The following is a 17191-nucleotide window of genomic DNA, read 5'->3' on the forward strand; positions in this document are numbered from 1 at the left end:
AACTTCACTTACAACTTCTTTATTATAATTTTTCTTTGCATGAATCTGTTTCTAAATCAGAAAATATAACACCATCATTTTCAGTACTAAGGACTGTATTAAGCCCTTTGCGCCCGTGAAAAAGTTTGAATGACGACTTACAAGTGGCAGAATGGACAGCAATGTTGTAGTTATAAAAGACAAGATCAATATACTTTATCCAAATAGCTTCCTTTACGTTTTCATCTTTGGCATCCATTTGTTTAGCTATGGCTCTCGTTAATGTTTGATTTAAGCGTTCAATTTGACCTTGTGATTGCGGGTGTCTAACTCTGCCATGAATCAACTTTACGTTAAACCGAGCACAAAGATCGTTAATCACAGAATTAGAAAATTCCTTTCCATCGTCACATTGTAAAACAGTTGGTAAACCAAAAGTCAGAAAAAGTGATTCTAATGCATTGCTAACTTCCAAAACTGCTTTAGATTTGAGTGGATAAGCCTTTACAAATTTTGAATAAACATCAATCATATTAAGTAACCAACAAAAATTTAGGTTTGTTGTTTTAAAACTCTTAAGACCGATTAAGTCCATCACAATGTGCTCAAAGCAGTAGGTGGCCGTAACATGCTTAAATGGCTTTTTCTGCTTTAAAGGCTGTGATGTTTTACAAGTATTACAGATTGTAATAATATCTCTCACAACAATTCTGGGCATTGTAAAGAAATAATCTTTACATAATTCATACATCCTATTATGGCCGTAATGGTTGGTATCATGAAGTCTTTTAACCTCTAATGCCATGATATCGACCTGGGTCTTGTAGAACACTTTTTTGTGCAGTCCTTCTCTAATATTAAAGTAGAGCGTGTCATTAAACACACGAAAGTGTTCCGCCTTCTTGCGAAGCCTAAATACTTGGTATCTACTCAAATACGTCTCAAACGGCAGCTTTAAAAGGATGGCCATTATTGCATCATATTCCTCTTTATCATTTATGACTGATACCATTAATGGCTAAAAATAAAAAATTTTTAAAAGATTCAATTTTTTTGTTCTTAAATATATTGCAGAATTTAAAATATTTTGCAGCCTACCTTTATTTAACAAATTCCACTTGTAAAATTATTTATTTTAAATTTTAATAAAATATGCGTGACGAGTGTCGCAGTTGGGTTAATCTTGTTACATGTAAAAGCATCTGCGGGCTCGATTCCCGTATAAAAGTATTTAAGTATAGGTTTTGGAATAAGGCGCCGTCTATAATATAACGTAAAAAATGTCGAAGTTCAAAATTTGTAAACAAAAAGTACGATGTGTGGCTCGGATGGCGAGCTGGGCTTGCGAAATTTAAACAATTACTTTTTTTAATGAAAAGCAAAGATTCTATTAAGAATTAAAATAAAGATGTTGAAAAACAATAATATTTTTTTTTAAATTTTTAATAATTTTCTGGCCCACGCAGAAGAAAGCAAAACCAATAAAAAAATTATTGATAGTAGGTTTTAAGATTCTAAGGTTAACAAAAAGTTTTATTTTGATGCATAAAAAACTATAAGCATTTTTTTTTATTTTCTATAAAATTTTTGATCGTAAACTAATGCTGTGTAAAATTTTAAATGGAATATAGAAAACAATTTAAATAATTTAAAATAAAACATACATCCCTTAAAGACAAAAAACCTTGGAAACCTCCTAAGTCTTCCATCTGTGGCCATTAAAAACCCAACATAAGTTTATAACTATTTTTTTTTACTTAAATAATTTCTGTCTAATTTAAAAAAATTTTACCCTTTTTCATAATTTATTTATATATTTTTTAAAAGAAAACCTGAATAATTCCTTTATATTATTTTTAAAGGTAATATACAGATATGTTAATCTTATCACATGTCTCTATTTTTTTCATGTATTTTTTTTTTAAAAAAAATTATCTATAAAAGAAATTATTTATTTCACCTTAATAAAAAGCAAGAAAAATGAAAATGGACCAGGACTACACCAATAACAACAATTATTATTTAAGTTAAGCTAACAAAATACCTCTCGGAACAGAGATATTAAGTTAAATAAAACAACTTACTTTATTTACAGTACTTTAGAGAAATATCTTAAGTTCGGCACCCACCTTAAGGGTTACAGCAGCAGGATACCTGTGGAATAGTTTACCATATGTTATTTATTTAAAAAAATTTACTTAAAATATTTATTTTTACCTTCACCCATAGGAATTAGAAAGAAAAAGAATTTTTATCTAATTAATAATTTGACCTAAAATATCTAAAGTGGCTGTAATTCTACGATATTACAAATACATTAAAAAAGGAAAAGCTTACATTAATTATAGTATATTTTAAAGGTGTTGGTGTAAGATGGCCAAAAAAAAGTAAAAGTTTAGATCTGGTATTTATTTTTAACCTTTTTTTAATTTTGTTAAATTCTTTTAATTTAAAAAAGGCAATATTTTATTGAATTTTTTATTTTATGCACAAACAAATATCACAGAAGACTTATGACAGAATATCAGATTATTTAAAGAAAAAATCCGAGAAATAGCAACTTTAAAATAAGTTTATTGGCCAAGTGTTTCTTTGCAGTAACTGTTAAATATATTGATTTTTTTAATTAATCTATAAATGAAGAAATCATATAAAAAAATAAAAAAAATAAAATTAGGAGAATTCTAATCCGTGCTGCACGTTTTTTAATGTACACCTTTTTAAAACTTTTTTACTCTTATTTTTAATGTTGTACATAAAAGAGAAGTGTAATTTTACAAAGCCTAATCTTTTTTTTCTTATATTTTATACAGAAGCTTTTGATTTTAACATATTTTTCATATGTATTCTAATGGTAAATGAATAAAAAACAATTTATTAAATTTATTTGTCCTACGTTTTTTTGAATTATAAAAAGGAGGCAATCTACATAATTTTAGCCAAATGATAATTCTTTTTCATTTTGAAATAGCAATAATTTTTAAAGATAAAAAATTAACTTCCTTCTAGTTCTATACGTTATAAGAACTTTTCTGTTAACCGCTGAAAATTCTCTTAAATAGTTGTAATTATTAGTAAAAAAATATTTATTTATATCTTAATCATCTATAGCGTATCATTTAATTTTTAGAAAAATATGCGATATATTGTACTCTTCTATTATGTGCAACATTTAAAAATAATAATAAAAATATAAAAAGCTGTAAATCAAAAAACGTGCAGCACAAGTTTAATTTTCCCGTTTGAAAAAAATAAAACAATTTTTTTATGTAAAAATGGTACCTGTGGGATTCGAACCCACGCACTTAGAAAAGTACCAGAACTTAAGTCTGGCGCCTTAACCGCTCGGCCAAGGTACCTGTACTAAAAACAATAACGTATATAATACAGGCTTTTTTGCATCGATCCCAGTACTAACCTTCAAAAATAAAAATGTCAATTTTATTTTTATACTTCTATTATGCCCGTAGCATAGGCTGTTGTTCTTTTTTGAATAAAATTCAACTAGATTGTATTTTTTTCATTATCTTGCGTCTTTCTTCATAGAACAAAGATAATATCATATTTCGTTCTCTTCTGATTCTATTTTTAATTTGCAATTTTTTAAAACATTGCTTGTTAAAGCAACCCGTTCACACTACGGAAATGTTGAGTTTGTTTTAAGCTATTAATAGTTGCATAATCTGTGTATTTATTTTACACTTTTCTGTATTCTTATTTTTTAACTTAATGCATTTGTTTATAGCGGCAATATTAAGTTTTTATACATGATTTTGTTGAAATTTTACATAATTTATACATGCAGTTTGCACCTTTTGTAATCTTACAGTGAGAACTAATCTCTTCTGTATTATATTTTTGTAAGTTTACATTACTTTATTTTTGCTTTTCTTATACTTATAACCTAACTCTTTCTATATTCGGCGTTGTAAACCATTAAAAAGTTCTATATAAACAATATTTTTTGTTATTTGTTTTATATTTTTAGATAAGAATATTTTTAGATTTTAGAAATTCTTACTCTTGATGTAGCAACATAAAATTGTTAATGAGAAAAAACGGGTTCAAGCAGAAATAACACAACACAGAATCAAATGAAATGACCTTGTGACTTGTAAGTCGCCAAGGAATATGAAACGATTACAGGAAATTGCCTCCTTTTAAATATAAAAGCCAGAAACGTTTCACCTGACATTATGTCTACTCTTTGGATTACTACTGTATATCCTTCTCTTCTTCCAGCAACTATTTTTCCCACAATGTAATTTTCTTACGCCTCAATACCCGCATCCTCATCCAATTTAAAAGTCTTTTTTTTGTTTAAATATTTCTTAACAGCATTATAAGGTAACCACCCTTCAATTTAAGCTTATGTTGAAGAAGACCAGAGAGCTATTCTATATTAACAAACTTTAATGGACATCTTTGTTATTAATTTGGATCGTCAGACGCGACCAAATCCGCATTCTTGTAAATATTTTTTTTCGCCATCTAGCATTTTAAGGATCTGTACATTAATATAATTGGCAAATTCATTTTTAGTTGTCAATTGACCTTGCTAAATACAGATTCAAATGCTCGATATATGATATTTTTCCAAATATTGACCCCATTAAACTGCCTTTTATTAAATATTCTTTAGAAATTTCTATTTCCCCATTTTTAGTATTTATTGAACCACTTGCCGCTTCTAATAACCATGATGAAAACTCTGAAAATTCATTGACCACATATTATTAGACAGCCTTTAATACTTAAACATTCTTTTACTATTGCGCTTATTATAGAGTTCTCTATTATTGATACTTAAAATCCTTTCAAAACAGCAGCTGATACTTGTCTGAAATCTCCACCAAATAAGACCGTCTTTCCTCTGAAGATAGCGTTACTTCTGCATATTCTTCTTAACACCATATCTATTGCATCTAAAGCGTATTTAAACATCATATAAACTTCATTTATTATAATTAATAATAAGTTTATTATTGTTTCTGCTTCTTTGGAATTTATCTGCACCTTTGAGAGAGTCAATTTAACTTGTACTGCACGTTTTTGACATACTCCTTTTTAAAAATTTTTTACCCTTATTTTTTAATTTTTCACAGAATAGAAGAGTACAAAAATATCGCAAACTTTTCTCGTCATGATGCAACTAGCACATGATTACATTTTTATTTAATTTGTTTACACTTTAATTGTTTGCAAAATCTTTACATTAAAAGGAGCGATTTTTGCATATTTTTTTTTTCATACATTTGGTTTCTGCGTTTTTATCTAGTAATTGTTTGTTTATTTTTTGATTTAATCTATTTATAGCTATAAATACATTTATAGACGAAACTCTACGAAAAGCAATTTGAACGTAAACAGATCCAATTAAAATAAACGATCTTACTTTAAAAGATTTTCAAAACACGATATTTCTAAATAATGTAATAGAGATTCTTAAGATGTAAAGAAATATTTTTTTTTACCGATAATTATAACTATTTAAGAAAATTTTCTACGGTTAAAAGAAAAGTTTTTGTAACGTATAGAACTAAAAAGGAGTCAATTTTTTATCTTTAAAAATTATTTCTATTTCAAAATGAAAAAGGATTATCATTTGGCTAAAATATGTAAATTGTCTTCTTTTATAATTCAAAAAAATTGTAGAATAAATAAATTTAATAAATTGTTTTTTATTCATTTACCATTCAAATACATATGAAAAATATTTTAAAATCAAAAGCTTCTGTATAAAATATGAGAAAAAAGGACTAAAATATGTAAGTTGTCTTTTTTTATAATTCAAAAAAACGTAGGACAAATAAATTTAATAAATTGTTTTTTTTCATTTACCATTCAAATACATATGAAAAATATGTTAAAATCAAAAGCTTCTGTATAAAATATAAGAAAAAAAAGATTAGGCTTTGTAAAATTTACACTTCTCTTTTATGTATAACATTAAAAAATAAGAGTAAAAAAGTTTTAAAAAGGTGTATATAAAAAAACGTGCAGCACGGATTAGAATTCTCCGAATTCTTTTGCTTTGTGGTGCCCAAAAGTGGTATTAGCAAAATTTTTTTTTTAACCCCTTAATTTTGATTTTCATGAAAAGAAGCTGGTCTAAAGATCTTTTGTAAATATGACTTGTTTATAAAAAACCCCAAAATTACTTTAAATATAATTTTAATAAATATTTCAATTTTTCTTTTCCTTCATTCCTTTTTACCTTAAATCTTATAGGATATATTATCAATTAATTTCTTAGTTCTACATCTTACTGGAATGGTTTTATTAATAACATTTCAATTAGCTTCAATTGTGTTGGTATGCGTAGTTGTTTGCTTATTTATAAACTGCTTAGAATATTTGACAGTTCTATGCTCTTTAAAAAAATTGGCTAGCTCGACATAACATTTCTAACAATCACTGAATATAATTGATTGCCTACAAATATATTTTCTACAGAATAAAATAAGGGTAGAACTGTCACCTTGTCGACATTTGCTAGACTAATTTTTCTAGACAATCTTTCTACTACCCCTACTACCCAAACACCGCCTACTCTATGACCTTTGTAATGTTTTCTTTCCCTAAATTTGCTTTCATCAACCTCAACTATACTATCATCTCCACCTATTTTAGTGAATTTGTTTAAATATCTGTAAAATATTCCTAAGTCTCTTAGTTTGGAGCATAATACTGAAACAGTTAAGCGGTGAACATTAAATATTCTGACAAGTAAACTAAGAGGCGCCCCTTCTATAACCACATATCCGAAATTTTAACTGCGGTGATAATTGGGAGAAGAACGTTTTCGAAAAACGTGCTTTTAAATATAAAAAAACCTATACCTACACAAAGAAATATTACATATGACAAAGTGGTCACGCTTGAATTTTTTAGTTTCATAACCGCATTTAATGCAAAATCTATTTAAATAAAAGTTTATAACAATATCAGTTATTTCTTTGTATTCTTCTTCTTCCTTCAATTCAAACATTTTAGGGGTTAAAAAAAAAATTTTGCCAATACCACTCTTGGGCACCACAAAGCAAATTTAACCAATATTAAAAATTTTTATATTTTGTGTTGAAGGATATAAAAATATCATATTGTAAGATTGTGTTTGTTTGGTTTAACAGGTTGGTTTTGTATAATTTCTATATAAATAAACCTTTGTTTTTGGTTAATAATTCTTTCAGGCACAATATTTTGTCTACGACTTATAAATAAAAAAAATTATCAAAATCTGTTTTTGATTGTATTAAAGTTCAAAAATATATCATTAACTTTAACTTACTTAACGACTATAATTTTGTAAGAATATCATCATTTTTGAAAAAACCAATTTACAAACTGTAAATAAATTCGAATTTCATAAACGCTAAAATTTTCAGTCTATAAAAGACAAAGTTTTTTTTAAAGCTTAATAAAAATTGTAATTAATTTTAAACTATTTTTTTTGGATTAATTTTAAATACTTAATTAATTAACAAGCTTGTTGTAACCCCTAATGAGGCGTTCAAACTTTAAATGTTGTTTTATATGAGTTAAAATAAAAAATCTTTTATTATTTAATTTTCTTGGCTTTATAGGGCATTTTTATGCCTTAAATATCGTTGTTGTACGCTTTGTCCTGCTAAGCTTTTTCGTATTTCATTTCTTATTTTTGTATATATCCCTTCTTTTTTATTTTTTTATTTATAAAAAAATTTATTAATTTTTTTTTTTTTTTGGGGGGGGGAGGGAGAAATTTTTTTATAAAAATGTGATGTATAACACAATACTATACTGCAAATAAACATATCCTTATACTACTTTTGCAATATTTCAAAAAAATCTTTAATGTTTTTTGTTTAGAAATTAAATACTTTTGTTTTGTATTTATTTTTGTGCTTTATTTAAAATGTATTAGAATTTTATATAGATATTTTAAATTTTAGCGTTAAGCGATGATATTGTACAAAAAATGGTCGAGGAAATCAATAAATTTTTTATTACTTCAAATAGTAATTTTTAAAAACAAATCAGCCGCTAATACATCAAAATGTCACAAGTTACACTATATTCTTGAAATCACAACAATATAAATTTCTAGTTATCACGAAATCTTTAATAAGCAAAACATCAAAAGAACATGTATATGAGGAGAAAATGGAAATACTGAAAAGAGTAGAAACATCTCGCAATGTACAACCAAACGCCGTTTTTTACGAACTTGCTTAACTTTTTTTTAAGCAAACAAATAATTTAAAAACAATAAGTTAAGAAACTTAAAGACGCAATGAAGAGGTGGCAAATTTGTTATAAAAGTAACCAACCCAATATTTTTGTAAAAAACGAAAGCAGTTTGTGATAAAATACCATAATTTAAAAATTAAATTTTTTTGAATTTTCTAGAATTTTATTTTATAAAAATAAAATTATAAAAAAGAAGGATACACAGAAATTATGTGGGAGACTATTTAAATAGCAATAAAAAAAACATTGTTGTCAATATAGGGTCATTAATAAAAAGTTACTTAAAAAATTTTTTAAAAATGGGACAGTTATCCCAATTTACCTACATCTTTATTAGCAAATGCTGTTATTTTTACCCCCAAAAATAGTATTTTTTATTTTTTTTTTATGTTAAAAGGGATTTTGGAAAAGTTGTATTTTTGTGCTTAAAAGTGCATCTTTTATTAATTTAATTTTTTTTGTGTTTATGATACAAAAAATTAACAGAAAAATGCCCTGCATAAAAATATTAATGTTGTTTTTGAAAGGAACAAAAGAAGTTAATTTTTTTTATATAATAATTTGTATGCATATTAATCATAAATAATTAAATCTTTCAAAATTTAGATTCACTTAAAAAATTTCCTTTTAAGCAATAATATTATGAGCACTATCATTACATGCTTAAGATGTAGTAATCTATCAAATTATTGCCAACTTCTTCAAGCAATGATAGTACAGGTTATAGATACACAAAAAAATATCAGAAAAGTACTTTTTATTTCATTTTCCTCTATTCTTAACAAAAGAAGCATGTCTATTGTATGACTTAACATGTGATTTAAATTACTCTCAATTATCGATATTTTTAGATAAATCTAACACTAATATTCCAATCATAAGTCTTTACTTTAAGTTTGATACAAAGACTACCTTAAAACACGGCCTATTGTGCTAGTGGATGTAGCATAATTGATAAAGTCGATGAAATTGTTATTTTAAGCTAAAAAATAATAAAAAATTCTACAAGCGTAGATAGTACAAGTAATACAATTATATATTGAGCAAACTAGGTTGAAAAGAAAAGTAAATAGATTTTTTTTCTTTGTTAAGCTACTGATCGTATTATAGGATTATTTAATTTATCTATGTCCTAATATTTAAATGAAAATCTTATTTTTACCGATAAGCATCGTTCACATACAGCAGTTTCGAAAAACATAAGTTTTATACATCATACCGCCAATCATTCTAAAGGTTTTAGATTTATAGATGACACTTACACAAATAATATTTAAGAGTTTTTGGGCCATATGAAAAGTACTATAAGGTAAGAAAATAGTATTTTTTATGTGCACACAGAAGACTGGTCAATTAAATATACATTTAAATCAAGGGATATTTTAGGTAAAAATGGAAAAAAATTTTCTGTGGTATATTTAAATTATTTAACGACACTTTTAAATTAACTTTTTAATGTTTGTTTTATATTCTTTTGAAAAGAAAGCAAATTCGTGCAGAAGACTCGATGATTGGAGAATTTTTTAATTAAAATTTCGACTCTTTAATACTATTAAAAAAATATTGTTTAATATTAATTAAAAAAAAGACTTTTTCAAGCAAAAGCTTGGTAAAATTTTAATGCAAAAATAAAATTAAGTATATATTATTGCATTTAGTTAATATTAAATAAAAAAAGGTTAATTATACCTATAACCCTTAAGAAGATTCTTGAGAGCATTTAAATGGAGTAACGAAGAAGAAACAAGATAGGAGAAACTGAAAAGGTAGAAGAGAAAACTGCTGATTGCACAAAGCCGATGCTAGCATAAAAAGAAAAATAATAACAAATATAACTCTCAAATAAACATTTTTCTAACACTCACAATTTATTTTAAAAAATTAATTATGTGATATAGAATATCGCAACAATATTTAATTTTAAATTTAAATAAATAAAGAGTTTTTTAAAGTAAAAGTAGTTGTAGATGCCATTTATTAAAAGAATAAGAGGTCTGTAAATTCTTATGCATAATTTTCCTGCCATAATTTTACAAAAAATTTTATAAAAAAAATAGAATCTGAAGATGATAAAAAATGAAATAAATAGTGGAATTTTAAATAATCCATTCCATGAAGAGAGACATAAAATATATAAAATTAAAATAGTTGGATGTTATTAAAAAATAATAGTTGCTTATGCTATGCTACAGGACATAACAAAAGTATAAAAATTGAATTAATATCGTTATTTTCCTTCATGTAAGTAAGGTAATGATATTGATTCCAAAAAACTTTATGTTATATACTATATGATTCTATATTGGTACCTTGGCCGAGCGGTTTAAGGCGTGAGACTTAACCTCTTATATCCCCTAGGATGCGTAGGTTCGAATCCTACAGGTACTATCTTTTTGCATGGCGACGAAAGTGTATTAAATTTTTTTCAAATTATTTATACTTAGTATTATATTTATTTTTTAAAAAATTTATACTTTAGCAATATTCTATTAAAATTCAGCCTTCATATTACTAATGTTATTTTATATTTTTTTAACAACTTATAGATATATATAAAAATTTGTTTTTGATTGTAGTAAAGTTAAAAAATATATCATTAACTCTAGCTTACTTAGCAACCATAATTTTGTAAAAATAATTTACAAACTATAAAAAAAAGTTTATTTTTTTCAATCCAAAGTTTTTTAACATAGAAATTGTATCATTGTTTAAAAAGCTTAATAAAAAATTAGAATTAATTTTAAACTAAATTTTTTATGATTTATTTTAGATGTTTACTTTGTTTTTTATAATACTGCATGTAAACATATCACTATACTTTTTTAATATTTAGAAAAAAATTTTTTTATTTTTTTCGTTTATAAATCAAATTTTTTTATATTTTTTAATTATTTGCTTAATTTAAAATGTACTAAAATTTTATATAGACAATTGTTATGATTTTAAATGACAATTATTTAATTTATTATTTTAAAAATTTTTATTAAATTTATCCTAAAAGAAAGGTCAATGAATTTTAAAAAGAAACTAAAATTTTTATTAAACAATTTACGTGAATAAAATAACTTTCAATAAAACTAACATTTACAAAAAAAGCCTTTTAGAGTTTTATTTTAAAAATGTGCTTATCTGTTTAAGATATTTCAACAATCTACATTTAGCATTAAACAATGATATTGTACAAAAAATGGTCGAAAAAATCAATTTTTTATTACTTCAAATAGTAATTTTTTAAAAATAAATTTGCCGCTAACACAGCAAAATGTCACAAATATACTTAATTCTTAAATAACAAGAATATTCATATTTAGATATCACGAAATCTTCAATAAGCAGAACATCAGAAAAACATATACATGGGATGGTTATGGAAATACTATAGAGAGTAAAAACATTATACAACATAAATTTAAGCACTAAAATACAAGCAATGCAATCTCACTAATTAATTACTATGTTGGTATTTTACACATAGTATTAAATTAATCTAAAGAAATAAAAATAAGTATCTGTACAATATAAATTAAACATCACATGCATTAGAAAACAGCAAGCAAAGAAGAAGTAAACCACCTTCTAAAGTTCAAGGCGGAAAATAAACAATAAGAGCACAAAAAAAAATAATAATACTACAATTATAATTTGCCTTAGACAGTTGAAAAAATTAATTTCTTAGAAGAAAGGCAATATTTGAAAATGAAAAAGAAAAACTTCTCGTTTTGCTAACATAAAAGGATTTTGAAGAAAAATACAAAATTAATGAAGTGAGGATAGCATGAAAGTATAAAGATATCTACTCAAAATTTTACATAGTGATAATAAAACAATACGACTTTAAAAACTTTAAATGCGTACTAAAGTTCCAGATTATTCGATTTTAAAAGTTGTCAAAACCTTTGCTCTACTAAGAGAAGCTATCTGCATTTCAATATAAAATGATCTTTCTTAACAAAGGCGCCAAATATCCTCGCTGTAAAAGAATTTAAAAACAGTAGATTATATAGCTACTAACGTAACAGAATGCTTTTGCGTAATTATATGCGAAGACATAACGAAGAACTACGAAACATGCATCTACAACTTTGTCGTAACTAGGGAATAACTTTTAATAAAAATCATTTTGTTTAAGAGAATACAAGCAATAGAGAGCAAAAATAAGAATAGATACACGAATTTAAAGTGTAGTGTATCATTGATATGGCATGATTTTTTAGTCATTTGCAATTTTTAAGAAGTAATCTCGAAAATTATTAACTTGCCTTTTTTTGAAAAAAAATATAAATAGATTTGAAAATCTAAAAAATATGAAACTATGGAACAGTAGTCAAAAAAATAGAATGTATTATTCCAAACTACATCAATTATAGATTTTTTTACTCTTGTAAAATCTAAAAAAAAATAGACCTTATATTTTTATACTAAACAAAGTCAAAATATAAACTTAAAAGTTTAATTAAATTATCCTGTTTGAGATTTGTGAGCGGTTGAACAGAAAAGTGACGTATTACAGGCCACCCCACAAATTCAGTGTACGAATTAGTTTTTATGGGATCGATGCGTAATAAAATTCAATTTTGAAATATAAAACAGATATAAACATAAATAACCGAATAGGAGCTTGTAAACAATACAAGGTTTTCAAAATGATTTAAGTCTAAAAATGCCGGTCTAAAGTGCCACACTAATGCAGAAAAAAATGTGACATATTCTTCTGAGGGGTATTGTTTTACAATAGATTTTATCTTTAAATGATTTATTTATCTTATAGAAAGCAATATTATGCCTTATTAAAATCTTTATTTATAGCAATATTTTAATATATGTTAAATGTCGAGACTTTTGGTATTTGATAACAATGGCTTAATTAATAGAATCATTACAGAATGCTTGAAAACATTAATTGGTAGATGTTATAAATCAGAAAGTACAAGAACGACCAAAAATATAAAAACTAGTCATTAAACCCAAATAAGTTTATTAATTTTCTAAACAAAATATTTTTATGTAGATAAATTAAACATTCACAGGGTAATAATAAATTTAAAATGAAGATGACTAAAATATACCAGATTTTATAAGACTACTCTTTACATACACAAATTAAAAATATTTTTTTTAACCATAAAAATTTTACCCCACAAATGTCACATCGTATAAACATAGAATGTACATCAGAGGTTGGTGCGTATCTAACACTCTCTAACAATTACTGTTTAGTGGGAGAGTTAAGATCTAAAAATACTTTAAAATATTTATTAGAAAATTTAGACATGCCAGTTGTAGAAACAAAGATTAATGCTACTTCAGTGATCGGTTCTCTCAGTAGAGGTAATAAGCATGGACTGTTACTCCCTTCTACTACCACTGATCAAGAATTATATCATATACGTAACTCTCTACCAGAAAATGTTGTCGCTAAGCGAATTAACGAAAGACTTAATGCACTTGGTAATATTATACTTTGTAATGATAAGGTTTGTTTAGTCCATGGGGAAATAGAAAAAGAGACAGAGGAAGAGATACATGATATACTAAAAGTAGACGTTTTTAGACAGAATATTGGTAGTGGACCACTTGTAGGAAAATACGCAGCACTTAATAATCAGGGGATGTTAGTACATCCTGATACACGTGAAGACAGCATGAAAGAACTTAGCGATTTACTATGCGTAAATGTTATGGCAGGTACAGTTAATTCTGGATGTTCTCGCATTGGAGGAGGACTAGTTGTTAATGACTGGACTTGTTTCGCAGGACGAGAAACTAGTAATATAGAATTATCGGTAATAGAAAGTGTATTTGAGTTGGGGGATGATATTGACATTGAAGGTAAGAAAAAGCTTATTATTGATGAAATAGTACAATAAATTTATTTAATTTAAATACAAAATATTAATAAAAACAATGCATTTTATTAAGGACGGATTCTTTTCTTCGGGGCAAACATCATTTTAATGGCATTCATTTTCGCAAATCCTACCAAAATGTAAATACAGGGAATTACTAGTAAAACATACAATCCTTTAACTATACGACCCGCTTCTTGGATATTCTTTTCTTGTATGGATTTAAGCCTTAAATAAAAATCAAAAAGTTTTCCAAGCCGTCCTTCAATATCACTAAACAATTTTTTAAGTGCCTTGACATCATTATCTTCATGGCCCAATACTTTATTAGTAGATAAATGTACACTTATAAGACACTCTTCATTACTAGTATTTAGTAATACAAGTGTATATACACCTTGCTCGGTATAGTTTTCATTCCATCCTTTTTCTAAAGGAATAAGTGTTTTAGTGTCAACTTCTGTATGTTCAATATTTCTTAGAATTTTAAAATTTACTTCTGCTTTAGGATTTAAGTTTGAAATTGAAAGAGTAATATCACTTATATCTTCTGTTAATGGATAGTCAATAAGTACTGGTTTCTCTGGTTTTATTTTTACTAATAAAGTTGAGTAAACTGCAAGTAAAAAAAGAAGAAACATTAAGGGGTAAAAATTTAGAAGATTTATCTTGAAATAATAATATCGTAAAAGTTGCGTTTTATTATTTTGTTAGCAATTATAGAAAATATTAATAATTATAAAAAATAAAATTTTATTTTAAGTATTAAACTTTTTATCGATTATACTTGTAAATTCAATTTGTAATCTTTTACATATCCTTTCATGTGGTTTTACTACATTCTTTACTTTTTCTTTAGGAGGAATAACAAAATATAAATTATTAACTTTAGTATTAAGAAAATGTAAAGAAACTGTTATTCTATTGGGAGATACAACATTAGGATTAAATACTTGTATTACATCTTCTGTTGTATCAAGATCATTTAAATCAGGAAAAAGCGAACAAATATGTCCATCACTTCCAATTCCCAGTAAGCATAAATCAATGGGCTCTAATACTTTTTTGTATTGTGACACAGGATCTTCTGATTCAACATCAATTTTAAATATTTGATCAGTATTTAAATAAGAAAGAAAAGGTTTAGAACCAGTGAAATTTAAACATGATTTATGACATCTTTCATCGGCATAAAATATTTTCCACTGTGATGAATTTAAAAAAGAAATGCTTGGATTGTCTAAGATATTCAAAAGAGATCCACCTGCTATCATAAGATTTAATGGATGATTGTCGTAAGGAACCAGAAGGTTATAAATTTCGGATTTAAAGTCTTCAGTAAGTATAAATTTCATAAGGGATAAAAAAACCAGACTATTAAGTAATTTAAAGGGGTAGTTATAAACTAATGGTATTTGTTAAAAAATAAATACATCTTTAAAGGGAAATGTTAAGTATATCTTGTTTGTCAAATATATGACTAGCATATTTATTATAATTTAATATGTTTATATTTATAAAGTTATTTTTAAATAAACCCATGTTTTCTAATAACCACACTTGAGAAAAGCTATGCTTTTATTTTCTTTCCTTTTCCAACATTTTAATTTATTCATTATAAAATTTCTGTTTACTTTATTGTTAATAAAGTAAATTTAAATCAACTTATTCTTTAGCAAACACGGGTGTATTTAATATATTTAAATAACAAGAAAGCTTTAAACAAAGAATTTCTTGTTTCTTTTAATTTTTCCTATCTGTGTATTATAAGCATATGTACTTGTGTATCTCACATAAATTTACTTTGAGATTTAGACAGTCTAGCAAATACCAAAATTTTACTAATAAAATAAAAGATAATCTATGAAAGCAAAACTTTTTACTGTTTTCTGTTAATTGTTTTAAAAAATTTTTGCTAAAATGGTAACTATCTTATCATGCGAATACAAATAGATATTTCCATATTAATAAAAAGGTACAAAATGGCTGGGCATTTTTAAATATAAAGTAATACATTAATGATGTACTTTTTTTCTTGTGTTGTATTTTTAATATAAAACTATATTAATTTTTGATTTTTCTCAATCAATTTGTTGTATTAAAAAGAATTATTGTTAAAAAACATAAGTTAATATTTAAAAATAACATAAGATCGATACGCCAAGCCTATTAACCCCAACTCAAAGTAGATCGTTTAAAGTACTACCACTCTTATCCATTTGAATAAATTTTTTTACATTTCTTAGATTTGATGTGACCATACGTTCTTTGCCAATTTTATATATACTGAGTTAAATCCATTTACCTTTACAAAACAATCATTTAAACAGCACGTTTATAATACATGTTCTAGTAACCATGCAGTTCTTTGCCAATTTTATATATACTGAGTTAAATCTATTTACCTTTACAAAACAATCATTTAAACAGCACGTTTATAAAACATGTTCTAATATTTTTTTACAATGCTTTATTTCTAACTTTTTACTACAATGCACTATTTATTTTTATGCCAATTTTTTCTTTATTTATAAAAAATATGCATAAATTTTTCAATTTGTAAAATATTTTTTTACCCTTAAAAATGTCTAAAGAAAATACTGAAAAAAAAGAATACTGCATTGACTGCACCCATCCTGCCTCTGATAACCTTCTCAGTCCTTCAGATTTACAAAGTCATTTAGAAGAAAAAATTAAAACTTACACAGGTAAAAAAGAAAGGCTATTAGAAGTGACATGTAAAGATAATAATGTGCTTGTAAGGGTTAATAAAGACATTATAAATAAACAAGGACTTAAAAATGTTATTAGAAGATTTCTGCATGCTAAAAGGCTTTCTGCTTTTATTAAAGTGTACGGCGATACAAAGAATGGTTTTGAATTTAGATACATGAATGTTGCTGAAGACAATTAAATTATTTTGAATTTTTGCTTAATCTTTGTACATAATTATTTATTTAAACGTTAATGTCAAACAAATTAAAATTCTGTATTAAATATGTGTTATTTTAACTTTTTTAAATTCTTTTATAATGTATCCTTATTTTCATAAAATTTTTACCCTATTTTCTATGTATGGATTAAAAGCACGTTTAAATAATCAACAAGTGTTTTTAGAAATAAAGCAAAAGAAA

The 17191-nt window shown here is 25.3% G+C and overlaps 9 protein-coding genes across 9 annotated transcripts; 3 read left to right on the forward strand and 6 right to left on the reverse strand.

The window, feature by feature from the left end:
* Positions 1 to 22: 22 nt before the first annotated feature.
* Positions 23 to 991, reverse strand: AAJ76_81000991 (krab-a domain-containing protein 2-like protein; the record flags this gene model as incomplete). The annotated part of the gene is made up of 1 exon (XM_024476511.1): positions 23 to 991. One exon carries the CDS (start codon positions 989 to 991, stop codon positions 23 to 25), a length of 969 nt encoding a protein of 322 aa, XP_024330081.1.
* Positions 992 to 1548: 557 nt separating this feature from the next.
* AAJ76_810001698 (hypothetical protein) lies at positions 1549 to 1698 on the reverse strand (the record flags this gene model as incomplete). The annotated part of the gene is made up of 1 exon (XM_024476508.1): positions 1549 to 1698. One exon carries the CDS (start codon positions 1696 to 1698, stop codon positions 1549 to 1551), a length of 150 nt encoding a protein of 49 aa, XP_024330082.1.
* A 3087-nt stretch (positions 1699 to 4785) lies between these two features.
* On the reverse strand, positions 4786 to 4926 carry AAJ76_810004926 (hypothetical protein; the record flags this gene model as incomplete). Its single annotated transcript, XM_024476509.1, has 1 exon — positions 4786 to 4926. The coding sequence occupies one exon, from the start codon at positions 4924 to 4926 to the stop codon at positions 4786 to 4788; it is 141 nt and encodes a 46-aa protein (XP_024330083.1).
* A 1873-nt stretch (positions 4927 to 6799) lies between these two features.
* AAJ76_810006970 (hypothetical protein) lies at positions 6800 to 6970 on the reverse strand (the record flags this gene model as incomplete). Its single annotated transcript, XM_024476510.1, has 1 exon — positions 6800 to 6970. The coding sequence occupies one exon, from the start codon at positions 6968 to 6970 to the stop codon at positions 6800 to 6802; it is 171 nt and encodes a 56-aa protein (XP_024330084.1).
* A 6068-nt stretch (positions 6971 to 13038) lies between these two features.
* Positions 13039 to 13173, forward strand: AAJ76_8100013039 (hypothetical protein; the record flags this gene model as incomplete). The annotated part of the gene is made up of 1 exon (XM_024476503.1): positions 13039 to 13173. The coding sequence occupies one exon, from the start codon at positions 13039 to 13041 to the stop codon at positions 13171 to 13173; it is 135 nt and encodes a 44-aa protein (XP_024330085.1).
* A 179-nt stretch (positions 13174 to 13352) lies between these two features.
* On the forward strand, positions 13353 to 14078 carry AAJ76_8100013353 (eukaryotic translation initiation factor 6; the record flags this gene model as incomplete). Its single annotated transcript, XM_024476504.1, has 1 exon — positions 13353 to 14078. One exon carries the CDS (start codon positions 13353 to 13355, stop codon positions 14076 to 14078), a length of 726 nt encoding a protein of 241 aa, XP_024330086.1.
* Positions 14079 to 14125: 47 nt separating this feature from the next.
* AAJ76_8100014698 (vesicle transport v-snare protein) lies at positions 14126 to 14698 on the reverse strand (the record flags this gene model as incomplete). The annotated part of the gene is made up of 1 exon (XM_024476505.1): positions 14126 to 14698. The coding sequence occupies one exon, from the start codon at positions 14696 to 14698 to the stop codon at positions 14126 to 14128; it is 573 nt and encodes a 190-aa protein (XP_024330087.1).
* Positions 14699 to 14815: 117 nt separating this feature from the next.
* Positions 14816 to 15412, reverse strand: AAJ76_8100015412 (6-phosphogluconolactonase; the record flags this gene model as incomplete). Its single annotated transcript, XM_024476506.1, has 1 exon — positions 14816 to 15412. One exon carries the CDS (start codon positions 15410 to 15412, stop codon positions 14816 to 14818), a length of 597 nt encoding a protein of 198 aa, XP_024330088.1.
* A 1229-nt stretch (positions 15413 to 16641) lies between these two features.
* Positions 16642 to 16971, forward strand: AAJ76_8100016642 (60s ribosomal protein l22; the record flags this gene model as incomplete). Its single annotated transcript, XM_024476507.1, has 1 exon — positions 16642 to 16971. The coding sequence occupies one exon, from the start codon at positions 16642 to 16644 to the stop codon at positions 16969 to 16971; it is 330 nt and encodes a 109-aa protein (XP_024330089.1).
* Positions 16972 to 17191: the final 220 nt, after the last annotated feature.

This window comes from Vairimorpha ceranae, assembly GCF_000988165.1.
Source record: "Vairimorpha ceranae strain PA08 1199 chromosome Unknown NODE_81, whole genome shotgun sequence".
NCBI classification, from domain to species: domain Eukaryota; kingdom Fungi; phylum Microsporidia; family Nosematidae; genus Vairimorpha; species Vairimorpha ceranae.